The sequence below is a fragment of the Macrobrachium rosenbergii genome, chromosome 41 (genome assembly GCF_040412425.1).
Source record: "Macrobrachium rosenbergii isolate ZJJX-2024 chromosome 41, ASM4041242v1, whole genome shotgun sequence".
Taxonomy (NCBI): Eukaryota; Metazoa; Arthropoda; class Malacostraca; order Decapoda; family Palaemonidae; genus Macrobrachium; species Macrobrachium rosenbergii.
The window spans coordinates 90715470-90734822 of NC_089781.1; the positions used below are offsets into that span (position 1 = coordinate 90715470).

The window sequence follows — 19353 nt, forward strand, 5'->3', positions numbered from 1 at the left end:
TCACTGCCTCTGGGATGTCTCATCCTCTTCAAGTAGTAGGTCTCACTACGCAAAACAAAAGGTCTTCCATATAGTCTGTGGTAGAGGAAAAGGCAGGGATAGTAAAAAGAGCACTGGTGCAATTCTGGCTACTGGTTGTCTGTGGGTTATGGTAACAAAGTCCAGAGCAAAAGAGAGCCACATATGACAAGTCCCTCAAAACTGCAACAAAAAGGAACTTATAGTTGGAGAAAAATACTTGCTAAAGGATATATAACAATTGCAGGAAGTCAAACACAAACCATCACAAAATGCAAATGGAAAATTCTGGATGAAAACTGATTAATTATGAAGGTAATAAACACAGATATAACAAATTCTGGGAAGAAAAATTTAAGCGTGTGTTTTGACAAATACTACCTCTGGCAACAATGAGTGCATGCCTGGAAGGCAGAAGTGTTCTTGGAGTGTGTCTGAGGAGTACTGATCACATACAATAGTCAATTTTAAATTGATTGGGTCAAGTTAAAATAAACTAGAGTTACCTGACTTCATACCAAGTTTGAATGAAATCACTTTATCTGATTAAGAGGAATTTATATGAGTTGTGATGACAAGGTAAGTGTACACACATTGACAAACATAGCTGGATGATCTTGCTTCAGGTACATCAAATTTGACTGGAATACTTTCAACACTTGAGACGACTGTGATGACAATGTATGTGTCATACATATACAGACTGACAAACAGTGGAAATGTCTCTTCATTTAGGATGGTCACCTTTCTACCATGTCTGACTGCAATCCTTTCAAATACACATAAGTTATGATGACAAGTTTAGCATTACAAGTACACTGAGGGATGGATGAACAAGGATGAACACGCATAATAACCATAATCCCTTCCAACTTTGTCAATAAGGAACTAATAAATACCATTTTATACAAATTTGTCAATTTCCTTGCTCTATGTATAGCCGTAACTAAAGATCCCATCTTCACTTGCTAGGGTTGGTTGCAGACCATCTTATGTTGCTACCGATTCTCAAGGTTTAGCCCCACTGAATGAATGCCAAACAACCACTTTTTCTTTTAACCAAACATGCAGTTAATGTACTTGGATAGATGGTAAAAACTGGTGATGTGAGATATTTACCTGGCTGCCACTATACTATATTCTTGAAGGATTCAATCTGTCCAATGGCACACTTACTAACATAAAAGATGCTGAGGAACTACCACTGCCAAGTATGAATGAGTGAATTGAGAAATTTAGGCAACAAAGCCTAGCACTAGGGGCTTTCAGCCATTCAGCCTTCAGGAAGCAAATAAAGGAGATGAAGTAGAAAAATCTATAAAAAACCCCACTAAGACATAATAATTAGACGTTGGACAGCAAGATGGCAGAAAGGAAGTGGGAATGAATGCAATAGTGAAAGACTACTCAGCAGGTGCTGCTAGAGGGCAAAGGAATGCTACAGACACCCTTCAGTGATGCCTACAGTGCACTAATGGCACTTAACTCTACAGAGGAAAATACAATCCCCAAGTATTTGTACTGTACTGTATCCAAATTATGCTGCAGCAACAACACAGGACCTTGTATCTCATGGATGTTGACATGTGAGCACGGTCTTCAATCAGTAAAGCAAACAAAACTACAGGTATCTCTCAACCAACATATAGCAGCTTACAGCTCATGAATACTTGTTGAGGTATTAAATACGAATACAACAGAATACTGCACCAGTGTTCACAAAAGTACTCATAGAAAAAGAGGAGAAAAAATCAACAGACTACTTAAAATACAAAGTTTTATTTCTTACCTTCACTCAAAATTATTATTAGGAATATGAGTACCAGTAAATCTGATGAGGAGCTATGAAAACAAAATGTTCAATCCTAAATCTACTGTACAGACACCATCTTACCATTACAAATGAGTGAAAAATGAAGATGGGATGATTATGCTTAAATTCTAAAAAGGGACCCATATCTCCCAATAAAAAGAAACTCAAGTTTTCATAAATGTGAATCATATTTGCATAATGAATGCAGATGAAGGCATGCGTCTATGGCAGTCCAAGTTTATGCAAGGGCAATGAGATTTTAAGTAAACACGCCTATGAAATATCTATGCCCCATCAACCACTGGTTATTGTGTAAAAAACGTACTTTATTTGAAATGTTTTGACCTTCCTTGTAAAGTGACTTTATTAGGATGAAATTATTGTCGACCCCTGCCTATTCGCGGGCTTACCTATTCTCAGATTTCTCTATGGAATATACATATATTCGCGGAAAATTCGACTATTTGCAGTATTTTTCAGAGAGAAATATTCACAAATTACTGTATTTTCATATCATTTTCGTGACTAAATGCACTTTTTGTGATAAAACTATTAAAATATTCAGGTATAAGCATTTTTAGAGGGTTCTTTGGTGTTTTGAACTATCAAAACAGGCAGTTATAAGCATTTTTTGAGAGGTTTTAAGTATTTGGGGAATTTTAGCTATTCATGGAAGGGTAGTGGTACACATCCCCCATGAATACTGGGGGGGTCGACTATATAAGAACTGAATGGCATCAAGAAAAGACTGGAGAGTCTTATATAAATGAAGCAAAATTTGGGCACAAAATGAGAATTTGAGCCATAATCGATTTCTTTACAATATAGTCTTGCTCAAAGATAATTAAGATGTACCTAAGCCATGCAAAACATTTTCTCTTGTCAAACTTAATGACAGAACAATAATGCAACAAAGCATTCATCTGCCCCCTTCAACACAAAACACAATCCGTAATCACGTTGTGTTAAAATACACTACCAGAAATGGACAATGGTCACAATTTCTGCTTTACAGTTACCATTACTAAATAGACAAGTCTATCTCAAAAAGGGCATTACAAATCAAGATGGAAATTTTGTTCAAAAATTACTAGTTCCCAGTAAAACCTTCCTCCCTAAGGAAGAAAGTTTTTCATCTACAGTATTAACTTAGGAGTAAGAACAATCCAGGGCCTAGTGGAAAATGAGACAATACAGTATCTTCAGCAATCATTTCTCAAGCTCCTGAAAATAAATGACAAGATTGTAGGTGCATCATCACACAAAAGTGACATGACCACGTTTTGCGAAATATCTTCACAAAATAATTTGGGTATTTTTCTAAGGGTTACATCAGATCAGCTTTGGTTTTTTTATTTAGTATACTAAGCGGAATATATACAAAGGAAACGTCAGCAATTCCTTAGAAATAAGGAATAACATCAAGAGTAAGGAAAAATACAACTTACAATTGTTTGTCACCATATATTCACAATAACTTGCAACCAGCAGCAAATATATGTACACTGCAAATTAAATACTGTAATTTGAAATTCTAAATCACAGACAAGTGCTACCAAAAATAACGAAAAACAACATGAAATGAAAAAGCACAAATTTCTGGATTTTGAAATGTCAGAGTGCATAAATGATTCCAAGAGGTTTGTTATATCACATAAAATGTGTTATAATGTCTTTGTATTCATGTTATTAGGCACATCTTACCACTTTTCAACATTATACTTTACATATTGAAGTAGTAATGACTTACCAACTTACTGGAAGCTGTTACATCACTTCCCATTTACTACGCAAGTCCAAATCAAATTAACTATTCAAACAAACTGGTGACAAGAGACATCAAGCTACACAACACTTCACTAAATAAATACTATCAATTAACAAATCTAAGGTAATGTACAAATATAAAAAATTCTAAACTGTACCATACATACCTAATATGAATATTTCCTTATCCTCATATACAACTCATACCAGACATACATCAGAATATAAAACATTCTTGAATGAAAATTCCATCTAGGAACCAGCTTTCTAGGCAGAAAATTTAGCCTCTTTACTAGACCAAGATGTATCTGTTTTCTGGTTAATTTTTGATGTGGCCTTAACAATGTTGTTGCTGGAATCCACTACAGCACCTGGAAAACAAAATAATCATTTACTAAAGGAGCCCATAAGCAATAAAAAAACTGGCCTCAAATATAATATGTACAAATAAAATATGGCACTTTTTAAAAGTAAAAAAAACTAGAAGGATGAAAACTAAAAAAAAAATTAATTTCTTTTTCCAAATAAACATGTAGAAAAGGTAGTGGCTGATCTCAAGGGTTTTGTCAAATTTCCTATTAAAATCCCAGGCAAGTGTATAAATAAACATGACTGAAATTACATACATAAAAAAAGTAAAAACAAATCTATAATATTTTATCTTTATTCTTTCCCTTAAAAGAGATACATTGGTAGAAAAGGTAGAGACTTATAATCATAGTTTTTCTAAAATTTCCTACTTAAATTATGAGGACTGTGTAAATAAACAGGATTGAAACTACACAAATAAGAAGGCAGAAACAAGTAGAAATTTAGACCACAAATACCCTAAAATATTTATCCAGAGTACAGGGCCTCAATTGGACCTCATTCCAAGAGCATAATACAACAACATTCTGGTAAAACCACCTCGGACATCAGCTTTTTGTACCTATAGTTTCCATTCAAAGACAATCCCTTAAAAGAAACATTTTTCAAAAACAAAATTTATCTTTTCATAACAACTACTAGCTAAAATTAATAATTAGCCCTCTTGTGTCATAAAATCATCCCAAGCACCTCAGTCCCTCTTAAATGAAACAAAGACAACAGCATTCAGCTGGTAGTCTAATCCAGAGCTACAAAAAATAAACAGGGCTGGAAGGTGAGAACATACTTTACAAGTAATAAGTTTGCATGAAAAAACTTAATTCATTTGAAAAACTTTGTTTCAATATAAACCCAATGCTTATACTATAATTAGCCCAAATTTCAATTCAGACTGGAAGGATCAATCAAGCTGCTAAGAACCTCAGAATTGGTTTACTGAGACTTCTTGGAGCTCCTGGAACTTTTCTTATATCAAAGGAATGAAGGGATTTGTGTTCATTAACACAAATTGTGGACATTAACCCTGATATACGTAGCTAAGAACCCTGCTGCAAAGGCCAGTAGTTATCCTTTAAGTGAGACATAGAGGCACATAAACCTTGGGAAATCTATGTCATACAGAATGTCATGATGGATAAATAAAAGAATGGCTATGGTGACGAAAACAACTCTGAGAGTTGGGATCTAGATTTGAAGTAGAGACCAGTTTTGGTCAAACTTTTGATGTATTTGCTGTTAATTAAATATACAGTATTAAATTTAGTTTATCTGATATTTGCAATTTAACAATATCACATACCCATTCTTCTTATTGTTATCTAACATAGGGCATGTGCAATTAATCATAAAAAACAACTAGTTTTCTCTTCTGCTACTTGTCTTTAAAAATATTAGTTTCCCATTTACTAGGTTTTCTATAAAGTGAGCATGATTTTATTTTCATATAATCAGAAGAAATTGAGACCTGATGAGCAATCCAATACACCATACTCCTGAAAATCCTGTGCAAATGATGTTCTGAGGTCATGAAAGCCTGAGTTATTATTTGCACCTCCAGTTTAATAAAATAAAGTACAAATATTATATTTGCTTCATCTTGGCTTCCAAGAGAGAGAGAGAGAGAGAGAGAGAGAGAGAGAGAGAGAGAGAGAGAGAGAGAGAGAGAGAGAGAGAGAGAGAGAGAGAGAGAGAGAGAGAGGTTGTTACCACTTCCACACTTGTGTGGCACACTGTGGATAGTACTAAAGTTTTTTTGCAGTGCCTAATGCTCTCAGCATTTCCTGTTTACATTTTATTTCATGGAATGCCTGTAAATGGGCACCATTTACAGTGTGCCATGCCAGAGCTATATTGCTTTCTACTATTTTACTTTTTATCCTTTTCCTTCAATCTTTTCCACCTTGACTGTCCAACTTCTTTAACTTTACCTTGCTCTAATTTTCACCTCTCCTTTAAAAAAAAAAATCATTTGGGTGAGTTCTATGAGCCTTGAAATAACTCAATTAGTTCATTAAACCAATTCAAGTTACACACATTCTTGTTAAAAAGCTACTTCTTGGCCTTTTGGCTTGTTCCGTGAGAATATATGCTCACTGTGAAAAATAATAATTAATATTTTTATCATCATAATTATAACACTGTAATGATGATACTTGTGACATGCAGTAACACAACATGTCTGATATACTATTGTCTTTTAACCCCTCATGAGTTTTTCCAATGTTTGACTAAATTCGCTACAACACTGCCTACTCTCAAGTTTGTATTGGCTTGTGAGACAAATCCGCTTTTAAGAACAAACCATCCAATAATGCAGCTATTACTACTCTTTACTGGAGAGGCAAAACATCCTCTGATGACTACCAACACAAGGAACATAAGGGGCCAATACGACCTACACAACACAACCTGTTTTCCTCCTACGTGCTTGAACTTATTTCACTTACCTCTGGTCTTCAACTTCCCCTCATCAGCTGAAGAATCGCTTGCAGGGGAAAGTGGGCTGTAATTTGCAATCTTCTGACTGTAGTCCAAATCTGAAAGATCCAATGTGGTGTTTTTAATTATGTATGTGGTAAATATTCTTGTATTTGGAGCTATTTATTCTGATGCATACATGGAATACTGTAATCCAACAAATAATTCAGCAATTTTTAATGAAATTTATGCATGAAGCTTACAAAATTTTTCACAAAGTTCTTCCTGAAGTGGATTACTTCTAACCTAAATTAGTATAACAAAAGGCACGCACAAATAAACGAAAGATATGTGCAAATGGGGGTAATATACTGTATATCTTCGGGCTTATAAATACTACCGAAAAGTTGAAAACAAGTAATTAGAACATCAGAACACTCAATGAATTTGCAGAGATGGAACAGGTACAAAATGATTTTGACATATGAACTGGACATCTTATATGTCTGTGAAACATGTAGCAAAGAAATGAGTGTGGAGAGACTTGAAGTGATACATATACTGCTAACACTGTATATGGGTCTACATAAATCTTTTTCAGGAGAGAAACTGCCCCATGATTCATCTTATTACTCCTTCCACACAATAACCATGTAATAAACAACAAAACGCTGATAAACTGTGGCCAACAAGAGAGTGAAGAAAATACTGTGTTAAAAATTACTCACCATATTCTCTGCTCATTGATCTATTTCCATCATCTTCAGGAGTCAGAAGAGCATATCCACTCACAATAACAGCACCCTGTTCCAAAGTCTGGCTTGTGTCACTAGTTGTAGAACTCTCTCGCCTGAAACGTTTGTGCTTGGGAGAACCCGTAGAACTACTGCTAGATGAAATGGAACTTGAGTTGGATATTCTTCTCTTCTTACCAATAGGCTGAATGTTATTGTTTTCCTTTATGTCAGGCACTGGCATGTATGTCGTGCCACTTCTGCTGTGGTCCTCGACTTCACCTTTATCATTCCTGATAACAGCACCCAAACGATGCATGCAGCTAAGGAAATCATTCAGTGGTACTTTTCCATCCCACGCATTTTCATAGATTGTCAAGTGTAAATCAGATTCATCGAACCACTCATTGAATTCCATATCCATCTCGTCGGCGACAATCACAGAATTCGAGAGATAATCTGTAAGCTTTGTTTTGGGCTTTACATTCTCAAATCCCTCAAAATAATTCACATTGTCTTCATCCACAGAGGCTGTAGCTGTCTCCGACATGGAGTCATCATCTGCTTTTGTTGTTAGGTGGTTCTCAGATGCCATGGAGTCTGTATCAGTGTCATATGTCAGTAACATAAAATTGCCTTCATCATCAGCCACTATGATGTTGTCACCAGTCAGCCCCAGCATATGAGGATCAATGGTGCAATTCTCATCTAAATTTTCACAAACCCCATTCTTCTTACTACTGTTAGAGCAAGATTTATCATTTCTATCTGCCCTCTCATCACCTGAATTCACATCAGTGGTGGTACTATTGTGACGCTTCCTGTGCTTTTTTGAGTCTTTGTCAATGTTATTTTCACGATTTTCCTTTAATGAGGACTCACTTCCTGACCTTGACGAATTCTCCCCTTTCTCCTTTGCTTTTTCTTTCTTTCCTTCAGATTTTCCCTCTCCTTTTGCCTTCTGTCTTTCCACTGAACATTCCTTTTTCTCAGATTTCTTATCAACCTTTTCTAATCTTTTGTCTGATTTTCCATCAGGCTTCTTACTAGAACTATGAGAATGTTTGTCATCCTTCCGATGAGACTTCCCATCCATTTTTTCATCTGATTTCTTTGTCTTGCTGCTGGATCTATCTGATTTATCACTGACTTATCACTTGAATGACTGCTCCTACTCTTGCCTTCTGAAGATTTTCCTCCAGAGTGATAGCTGGAACGATCCTTGTCTTTCCCTCCCGAGCTATCCTTGTGGGATGAAGAACTTGATGACTGATGGTGATGACTTCGGGACCGTTCTCTATCTCCATCATGATCTTTATCCCTTCGGTGATGTTTCTTGTCCTTGTCTCTGTGAGAGTGGTGATCATCTCGAGATTTTGAGTGCTTTCTTTCCTTATCTCTATGGTGCCTTGACTCCTTCTCTTTCTCCCTCTCACGATCTCGGTCACGACTGTGTGAATCCCGTCGTTTTTTGTGATCGCTCTTACTCTTACTTGACCTATGCGATGAATCATGATCTGAAGGCAGTTTCCCCTCACCAGAAGTGTGGTCCTGTTTTCCTTTAACATCTCCATCACTGAAGTCTGAGCTCGAGGAGGTTATTTCACCTTCAGATTTGTCTGATTTTACCTTTTCTTCAATTTCTGACTTTCCAGATACCAGGCTGGCTTTAGACGACCCTTTACTTTCAAGAGAATCTTCTTCATCAAAGCTCATTAAACTGGTTCCTTCTTTACCTGATCTTGCACTTGACTGCAACACTGACAGGGATGGAGTGGATGTTTCATGGTCCTCAGGTGGCCCACCATCACCCTGATGTTTTTCCGAAGCCTCAAACTCCTTAGCATGATTGGATCCCACTGAGGACTGTGAGCTCTCGTCGACAGGTTTTTCATCTACAAGAGGAGTGGATGTTGCAGATCTCATCTCTGCTCTTGGACTTCCATCTCCTTTCCCCACATCATCAGACTTTTTGCTCTCAGGAGATCCCTTCACAGTAAGAGGAGAAAACGTAAGCCCTGAAGAATTGGATGATATACTGTCAAGAGACTGATCATCAAACAATGGAAGGGGTGGTTTTGTAGCTTGTACCGACTTGCTGTCATCTTCACTCAATTGAAGACGCTCAACGTTTGCTGCTATGGCATCTGGGCTTTCCTCTGGGCAAGGAGGACAATTCTCAAAACCATCCTGAGCATTTTCATCCATAGTCTGGAAGTATAACACAACTATATTAGTAAAGTAACTCAAAAAAATTCCTAAAATTTGCCAATCAATAAGAATGAACATTTTAAACCAGACTACAAACAGTGAATATGGCCAATATAAATGTGTAAACTGTGGAGAGAGAGAGAGAGAGAGAGAGAGAGAGAGAGAGAGAGAGAGAGAGAGAGAGAGAGAGAGAGAGAGAGAGAGAGAGAGAGAGAGAGAGAGAGCCAAACTGTAAAGATCATATATTTTTCCCCAATTTCACAAAGGATAACAGTAACCCACAGTAACAAAGAGAACACAGTTCATACTTTTACTTCCTCTGCTTCCGAGCTACAAGATGACTTTGAATCTCCATCGGGTGACTCTCTTGCAAGTATATCATCCTCTTCAGAAGATATGACATCAGTTTCCATTGGAAGAAGGCTTGGCTTTTTCACATCAATGGGTTCAAGTAGTGGTGGCTGTGGTTCCTCATCCAGAAGCAGTGGGCTAATGTGAGGCTCTGGAAATGCGATGGCAACATTATAAAAATTACAAACAACGCCACATATAAAACTAACTACCATCTACTTAAACAATTAACTTGATCATTTGTTATACTCTCTTTCAAGGGAATGAAGAAAACATAGAAATACAAACAAATATACCTTAAATACTAAACTTACTTTGATCAAAGATGAAAAGAATAACTAAGAGTTTCATGGAAGTCCATATTAGTAATAATAAAATCAAGACCAGCCATACTTTAATTGAAATGGGACACATTAAAATAAAAAAAATAAGCTGGTTTATCAGTAAAAATATTAGTTGCCACATTTCTATGCATGAACATAAAAAAATATGTGTTTGTAGTAGCAACAAACATCTAACTAACTAGTTAATAAGACTAACACTGCTTCATTTGGCTTAATATCAGATACAGTATGAAAAGCATGGTAGGCAATGGTTTTCTTTAACTTAATTTTTTAGTTCTCTTGTTGATACAACATTCTCATTCTAGAATGTTCATAATTTTAATATTCCTAATACAAACAATATTTTCTCACACTCTGCACCATGCATGTGATTATATACTCAATAATAAATTTGTTAAAACACTTTCCCATGGCCACATTTTTAAAAACTTGCACTCAGAATGTATCCGAGGCAGCAATGTTGTGCTGATGGGTGAGATACTAAATCATCAAACACATTACTTATATGACCTGCATCTAAGTATTATTTGGGGGATACTGAGTATGGTGTCGGTCAGTGTCAAGCTATAGTAGAGAAGATAACCCACAATAGTCCAATCCCTTCCAACACCACACTGAGTCATTTCCCAAGAACAGTGTCTTGTGAATCTTACAACTGAAGTAATTAAAAGTAAGTGTGTGACTGTAATCAAGTGTTCAGTGTATGAACATCCAGAGCATGATGCCTTTGCCTGAACTGGAGACAGATCGTGTGGTATCAAACTTTTTTATTCTCTTCTACTTTTATAAATCTACTTTTTATGCAATTTACATTTTGTTTAATTTTCTATGTGAAATGTGTTATTCCATCACACGAATCAAAAGACAATGATATGGACTAAAAGGGCTGGGTGGGATATAGTACCTTAAAATTCAACTCAATTTTTCATATAAAAAATGCAGTTTGATATCATACTTCCCTTCACAATTAGTTACACTGGAACAAGGTGACAGCAATTGCTAAACCATTAACAATATATGGAGAACCATGAAGAGTTTTTTTATTTAAATATTATATTCCATACTGATCCAAAAGGTAACATAAAATTTAAAGCAAGAAAAATGATAAACATACCTGAAGTTTTCCTTTCTCTCTTAGGTTTATCAATCTGCAAGAAGGCATACACAGTGTCCTCAACATACGGCAAAATAAGGGGCTTTATTTTGGGATTCACAACCTGTGTTATGATGGCATCAATACCACTGTCCAGGATCCCCAAACTGAAAGGTAAATTGATTCAGATAATAAATTATAAAGTCCAAATGCTTGCCAAAGAACACTAAATGTCTAATGCAGTTTTTAATGGGGTAGTAAAGTAATTATAACTCTTACAAAAGTTACCTGAAAAAGAACATAAGTAAAATGAATTCATTAAATTCATAACTGAAACTCTCAGATGTCCATATCTCAGAATAAATGGTTATAACAAGAGGCTTCTTAATATGGCCTAAACGTGAGAAACTGAACAGAGCCATAGACCTTACTTATTAACATGTTTACGAACTCCATCTCGCAGCTGGTTCTTGTTGAGGTCATTTTTCCAAATTTTCTTCTCCAGGAATTTATTGACTTGACCTTCAACTCGCTGGCGAAGATTCTGAAAAGCTGGCTGTGAAAAGAGAAGAGAAAAAAATCAGTACAAAAATTTAACTGAATTATTATATTCCACAAAAGCTCACAGTAGTACCTGAACTTAAAAGATGGTTCTGGGGGACTGGCCTTCTGATAAATAAATACCTTGTAGTATAGCCTACACTTGAGTATTTTCAAGATACAGTATCTTACAGTATACAGTATCTACACATAGTTCCTAACCTAAGCTAACCTGTACTTTACACTTACCATTCAACTTCATAGAGCCATCTAAAAATACATCATTTAAAATGGTAGTCTTGAAAAAAACTCATCATAATTATGTAGCTGATAATTACACATGTCTGATATGAAAGAATGATGCTGTTTTAACGTGACTGAAATTAGAAGCAGACATTTTTAAGAATGTTACATAAGATATAGCACTCCATCTACGATTATTCCAACATATATCCACTGCCTAGGGTTATGATACAGCACCATCTCTAGCTCAACAGATCTCTCAGGTAACCTCTACCTTCTAAGGTACTTCTCTTCTCTTTGTAAACATCATCTCTTTATTATAAAGAATTGGATCACAGTTAGGTCTGAGAACCAATGATGACAAAAAGTGTGGGTACAGTAAGTGTCAAAAAAGGATCAGTGCTGAGCAATTACAGTTTTCAATGGAAATGATAATGTGCAGAGAGCTCAGCTCCTAACAACCATTGCATGCAGATGCCCTATGTTAAGAGAAAATAAATTGAGAAGACCATTTATATGATTAAAAGATGGATAAGTAGACAGGATGAGAGAACTGCAAATCACATCAAGGAAATCCAAGGTAATAATGAGGAAACAAATGAGGTGCAAATGGCATAAATGTTCAATTAATATACTAAAGAGTAACAGAAGATGTCCAGAGCAGCAAAGTTTAAATAAAGGGAAATATTTTTCATGTCCGGTATGGAAGAGAAAGATGTTATGCAAGAGAGAGACCTAGGAGAAGAAGCAGAGCATTTCCATTACACAGCCAACTTCAGTAACATAAAGGGCAGCAAGGCCAGATTTGTGAGAGCAGTAAGAAAGTGTCAACAGCCTGGATGAGGCCGAAACTGCTAAGCCAGTGGTAAATAAGAATCAACAGAGAAAAAATTCACTATGCTTATGTAAAACCTCAGCTTCAGTATGCAGCTGAAACATAAGCATTGCAAAGATAATGAGTTATTATGAAGAGATGTAAAAGGATAAGTAGACTCACTGCTGAAGACTTTTGGTGTTCAGAGGCTGGAAAATATAAGGAGGCCTCAAAGGATGATGACAGCACTGCAGGTCAAATGACATCACCAAGTGCCCTTTACAGGGTTAACAATCAACTTGCTTTAAGGAATAAAGCCAAGAAGAAACTTGTGTTCTGGTAATGTAATGAAGAAAACATGGGTTACCACCACTATGTTCAAGAAATATTTCCAACAGTGCTTCCCTTCAAAATTAGAGAAATACTTGGAGAAAGGGTTAATATCCTGTCTTTCTTCAACTAGACAATGCACACAGCCATTCTAAGTCTTGTAAATATACAGATAATTCCAATTAAGGTGCTGAGGTTGTATTTTCTTTTTAAATATTGCGAGACTGCTGTAGACTCTTGATAAGGGTATAATGCGAGTTATCAACCACTTACACCAGCCTAGTGCATCAAAAGAACCATCGATGCAGACCCTAACCTTGAGATAAGGGAATGCTAAAAGTCACTCACCATTGCAGATAAAATAACTTTTACTAATAATGCAATGAATGAATTAAAAACCACTCAGCGCATGCTGGAAATCTTTATCAGGTTGTAAATAACTTTTGATGTTTCCCTGGAATTCAAGCAAGTTATAGCAATTTTTACAGTAATGAGGTAATTCAACTATGAAGATACGACTTAAAACCACAAAGATGTCTTCACAAAGGAAATTAAAATCTATTAGTCACTGACAATGGAAGACAGATGAAGAAAATTAAGCTGATGAACAAGCAATGTGGACAGTACAGAAATCTTGATACTGTTTCAGGGTGTTTCACGAGACTGATGAATTAAAAGGACAAAAACACTCCCTATCACACTACTTTTCAAGAAAAAACCTACTTCAACATCAGAAACTCCATTACCTTCTTGGCATTAACCTAGGTTTTCTCTCGATTTATCAGGTGTATCCTAGTACACTATCCCTTTTGGTGACAGTGAACTAAGCTACACTTAATAGCCCAGTCATTTATTTTTATTCACGAACACAAGATGAAAGCCTGATTTCTCATTAAGGTAAATGCAGATACAAAAACAAGAGGTTTGTTTCAACAATGAGGGTGAAAGACATACAAACCACACACAGGTTAGGCAGTCCATATAGGCCTCATATAGGTTTTGCAATGCATAGCCTATGATTTTGTTCTCAGCAATAAATCAATTTGTTACTACTTAGGTTTTAATTACCGACTGCCTTAAAGGTCTTTTAGTAATGTAGGCCTAGACTAAGATTACAATAAATCCTTAGCCTAGACTAAGATTACAATAAATCCTTAGCCTAGACTACGATTACAATAAATCCTTAGCCTAAGTTACCTTTGGTGTGAATAATTAGGTGCTGAACTAAGTTTAGTCATAGAAACTTAGCCTCACACTGCAAAGTCTAGTTCTTTAAGGAATAAATTAAGTACCCAGAGATTGGGATATGTAGACTAAGAGCCTATGCATGAGTCATAGGATAAATTTCAGAACAAAAACAATGTGAATTCTTGATTTATCAGTAATGGGATGCCTCCTGCCATAGCATGATTTATACTACTAGGTCACGTGGGTCACACCACAGCAGACTAAGACCCAGCACTCTTCATTAGGTTACGTTAGGGAAGGTTAGGCTGGGATGTATTTCTGTTAGAATATGCTATTTTTATGTATATTCATGCTTTCATGATTTCTGCACTGCTATTTTGTTGGAAATCTATTAGCGTATGCCTAGTTTGTTACATTTTTTGGGAGGGGGAGAGGAAAGAGGCAAAGCAAAACACGAAAACAAGTGTTTTATGGTATATAGCCAAGAATCATTCAAAATAACGTATCTCTACAAAACCACTATCATTTGCAACTAGGAAATTATATCAAGGTTTAGCCTAGGTCTAGGTTAGTGAGGCTTGGCAAAACTGAAGACTACTTTCGCAGCCTGGTTCCTGCCAGTCACTGACCGGAATATTTTTTTTTTATCTTTCTGATAATTGCCATCTTTTGTTTATGTTTTCAGGAGTGAACACAGAAAATGAGGTCAGGGCTACTGTAGGCCTTTTGGGGATATATATATATATATAACCTAACCAGTAAATATTAAAAACATATAAAAAGACAAAGAAAAGGCAGTAAACATCCCAGTTGGCGACAGGAGGGAACCGTCCCATGGTAGTAATCTTGTTTTACCTAGGTTTAGACTAACAAGGCTTGGCCTAAGTCTAAGAAAGACTACTACCTGTGCCTGGTCTCCAGGAGTCGGTGACCAAAACGTTTACCACCTTTTGTTTAGGTATTAATTTATACGGTAGAACTATGGGGTAGCTCTGCACCGAGTATTACCTTGGAAATTTACTTTTCCTGTTGTATTTTGGTTGTTTATTAACAATTTTCCATTATTTTTTGGTGGTCAACTGTAATTAACCTGTAATTAACATCAGAACTGATATGGTTTTGTATGCTGGCCATCCTGGAATGCTATATCACATGCATAATGTTGTAGGGGAGGTTTTGGTAAAAAGTGGAGTATCTTTCACTGGAGGGTTTTGGGGGTGGAGCTCCATGATCAAATAACATGGCCTGCTAAGTTAGGTTAGGTTAGTACAGTTCCTTTTATAATATGTTTTCTTAGCCAATCCCTTCTTGAACATAAGGTTCCCTAATGACTTGCGCATGCACAGAACCATTCCATAACAACAACAACATAGCAGTCCGTGCAGAGTTAGCCTGTAGTTTTACCATTCATATTTATGGCTTTTGTTTGTGTTTGTGATATTTACAGGATTTTGTTCATGTTTTTCCTTCATCCCCAAGGGACTGGTACTAAACATGGTAGCCCAAACAATGGGGGGCGGTAGTAGTCTTTAGTTTTACCAAAAAAATATACAGTATAGGCCTACAAAGAAAAACTAGCTTAGGCTAACCTTGAGCATTCCAATGGCAACACTGACAACACCTTTCCTCTTACCTTAGTGGATAAGCCTACATTGAGTAGGAATCTTCCTTAAACCTTAAAAAATTAGCCACACAGCCTAAATAAGAAACAAAAAACAGGTATTTCTGAGTAAAAGCAACATTGCCCATGCACAATAGGACTGCATAGAACAGTTCAATGTTGGGTAAATACGAGAGACATTTTGGTTGCTTATCAATATTTTACGTTAGGTTAGTCAGAACAGATTATATTTTTTGCTATTGTTCCTTTTAAAATTGATTTCCTAGGTTAGGTTAGGTAGGATAATGTTAGGTTTAGCCAATAGCCAATCCCTTCTTCAACATATGGTTCCCTAATTTCCCCTCGTATTCGTGGAACTGTTCCATACAGTCCGTGTGGAGCTAATACTTAGAAATACCATAAATATAATCAGTTCTGAGGTCAATTACAGGTTAATTACAGTCGACAAACAAAAAATAACAGTAAATTCTTGATAGCCTAAGCAACCAAGATACTACAGAAAAAGTCAATTTCCAAGGTAGCCTAATACCCGAAGGGGAGCTCTATACATAAAGCCTAGCTTGGGGTGACCTTGACCACTCCGATGGCAACAGCGACAACACCTTTCCCCTTCCTTACATAGGTGGACAGCCTACACGAGTAGGAACCCTCCAAATCTTAAAAAATTAAAATTGTAAACATGAAAAAAATATAGGCCTGTATTTAAAGTCTAGTTTAGGGTGACCCGGACCACCCCGACGGCAACGCTGACAACAGTGACACCACCATTCTCTCTCCTCACCTTGGTGTCCACATCGGCCAGGCACTCTTTTCGGAACTGGTCGAATATTCCTTTCGATTTGAGCTGGCCCACGATGGCTTCCACCAGGCGAGGGTCCCCCGGGGGTAACTGCGTCACGGGAATGTCCATCGTTAATTCTTTGTTCACCAAAATTGACATTATAACAACGACATCAGTCAGGAAACAGCGAAGCAGCGAACTGTTGTTGTTGTTGTGGAAGTGGTTCTTCTTCTTCTCGATTCGAGCGAGAGAGACAGCGAGCCGTCGTAGACCGACTCGACTATTACTAATAATACTACCACTGTGCGATAATTTATTGTTGTTTTTATTATTGTCATTGTTATTTTCTTTTCCTTTTCGTTTTTAAGCGTACTCCTTATCATGTTGATCTGGATACTTATTTCCAAACTAGAGAGAAAAATAACGAGCCGTTGTAAACCTACTCAGCTACTACTACCACTAAGATGCAATATTTTATATAATCATTATCATTTTCATTTCTTGTTGTTATTATTATTATTATTATTATTATTATTATTATTATTATTATTATTATTATTATTATTATTATTATTATTATTAAGAGATGAACCCTATTCATATGAAACAAGTCCACAGGGGCCACTGACTTGAAATTCAAGCTACCAACGAATGTGGTGTTCATTGGAAATTACGTAGCAGAAGGCAGTAGAAAATACAGAAAGAAGAGATCAGTTATTATAAACGAAGAAATAACAAACAAATAAATAAATATATAAATATGTAAGTAAGTTATCAAAATACGAGGAGAAAATAATGTTTTAGGATAGTAATGCGTTGTATCCGCTCTTGAACTAAATTACAATTACGCAACATCCTCAGCGCATTCATCATTAGTCTTGTCATCATATGTGAGGAGGTTGTCCTGTCGATCATGTGGTTCACCGGGCAATTACTACTACTACTATTAAATTATTTAGTCCATTATCCTCATCATTTCATATTATTTTTTGAGGTTTTCTTGTCGATCATGTGGTTCATCATGCAATGAGAATAAATTAATAAGATTGATTCGTGAAAATTCGGCTATAGAGCCAAACAGGCTAACTAGGACCCTTTCAGTTAGTCTTGCTTTAGACCGTGAAAAGAGAGTGTTAGAGTGGTTGGACAATATGACTGAAGAAAGGAAGCTCATTGGAGGTTGGGTGAAATGAAAGGCTAAAAAGTGTGCAGTAGCTAAATACCGAAGGAACGTTGCAAACAACTTTTAGTATTGCCTACAGTGCACCATGCGAGGTGCACTGACGGCAATACCCTTCTACGGGGATCATCTGAAGGTAAGGAGAATGTTAAAGGGAGAAGCAAGCTAAAGAGGGAAAACAGAAGGAAAAACTGCATAAACAATATAAGCTACAGGGAGCAGTTATATGAAACTAAAGCAGAGTCCACACGATCATTCGGAATGTCAGTATTTCAGTGAATGTCATTCGGGCTGACCCTGTGAACAGTGAAAAAGTTAAATATACCTTAGTTTTACCAGACCACTGAGCTGATTAACAGCTCTCCTAGGGCTGGCCCGAAGGATTAGTCTTATTTTACGTGGCTAAGAACCAATTGGTTACTTAGCAACGGGACCTACAGCTTATTGTGGAATCCGAACCACATTATAGCGAGAAATTAATTTCTATCACCAGAAATAAATTCCTTTAACTCTTCATCAGCCGGCCGGGGAATTGAACTCCGGCCCATCGAGCGACAGTCCGCAGCTCTACCGACTCACCCAACAAAGAGCTTATGTGTGAATGATGAATGTCAGTCACCGTGAATGATGGATTTCAAAATATTATTGACTCTCTATGGTCGAACCTCGATCCACAAATGACATATGCAAAACCAACCATTCCACTGTGGGGTAGTTCTAGAATTTAAAGAGCAGAAGTACAAAAAGAAAATAATGGTGGAGATACTTTATGTATATAATGACCCCGTACCGTGATACTGTTGGCAGAAACTGCAGGCAATATTTATAGTTTTGGTGATTCATTCTGTCCAGAGTCAACCTTTCTCTCAACTGCCCGATTTCATCAAGACAATCTTGCACTGTCACCACTGGAGCTGAATGATGATAGGAATGATATTCCACAATGATCGTGTGTTCTTAGGAATGAAAGTCTTCGAATACTGTCAGTCCTGTGAATGGCATTAAAAAATCATAGCGTGAAATCCGCTTAAGTTGTTGTCTGAGATTAAGCCTTGTACTGGCACGAACTATACGACCTGTGGATCAGGTTTCGTTCTAACTCCGGTATCCGCGTTGCCCACAGACATTCAGAATTTGGATTTACTTCAGTTTGCTGAAACCTGGGGGAGTTAGGACATGGCCGCTCCGCTCAGTGATGGCGCCATAGACTGCAATCTTGGGGCAGTGGCTGTGGCATATGTTGCAGCTGAGATTGGGAAAACCCCATCGAAAAAGGAAAACATGGCTTGAAATCTTGCTGAAAAAGAGAAATTAATTCTCTCATGATTGTTTACTTAATGAACTGAGACTTAAACCTGATGGTCTCCCCTTTTATAAAAAAAAAAAAAAACACACACTTGTATAATACCAACATCACCGCGTAAGGGGTTGTTAGCCACACTTCGCTTCCTCGCCACAGGTCGTTCCTTGGGGCATATAATCCAAGAGACATGTAAAGCAATTATTCAAGTTTTGCAAAAAGAGTTTATGAAGGTAAA

General features: G+C 36.7%; 1 protein-coding gene across 1 annotated transcript; it reads right to left on the reverse strand.

The window, feature by feature from the left end:
- Window positions 1–1778: 1778 nt before the first annotated feature.
- Window positions 1779–16865, reverse strand: LOC136826991 (biorientation of chromosomes in cell division protein 1-like 1). Its single transcript, XM_067084639.1, is given in 8 exon segments — window positions 1779–3969; window positions 6415–6504; window positions 7114–8268; window positions 8271–9330; window positions 9639–9832; window positions 11140–11285; window positions 11550–11674; window positions 16636–16865. Coding segments are annotated over 8 exon segments (3033 nt in total). The 5' UTR covers window positions 16795–16865; the 3' UTR covers window positions 1779–3865.
- Window positions 16866–19353: the final 2488 nt, after the last annotated feature.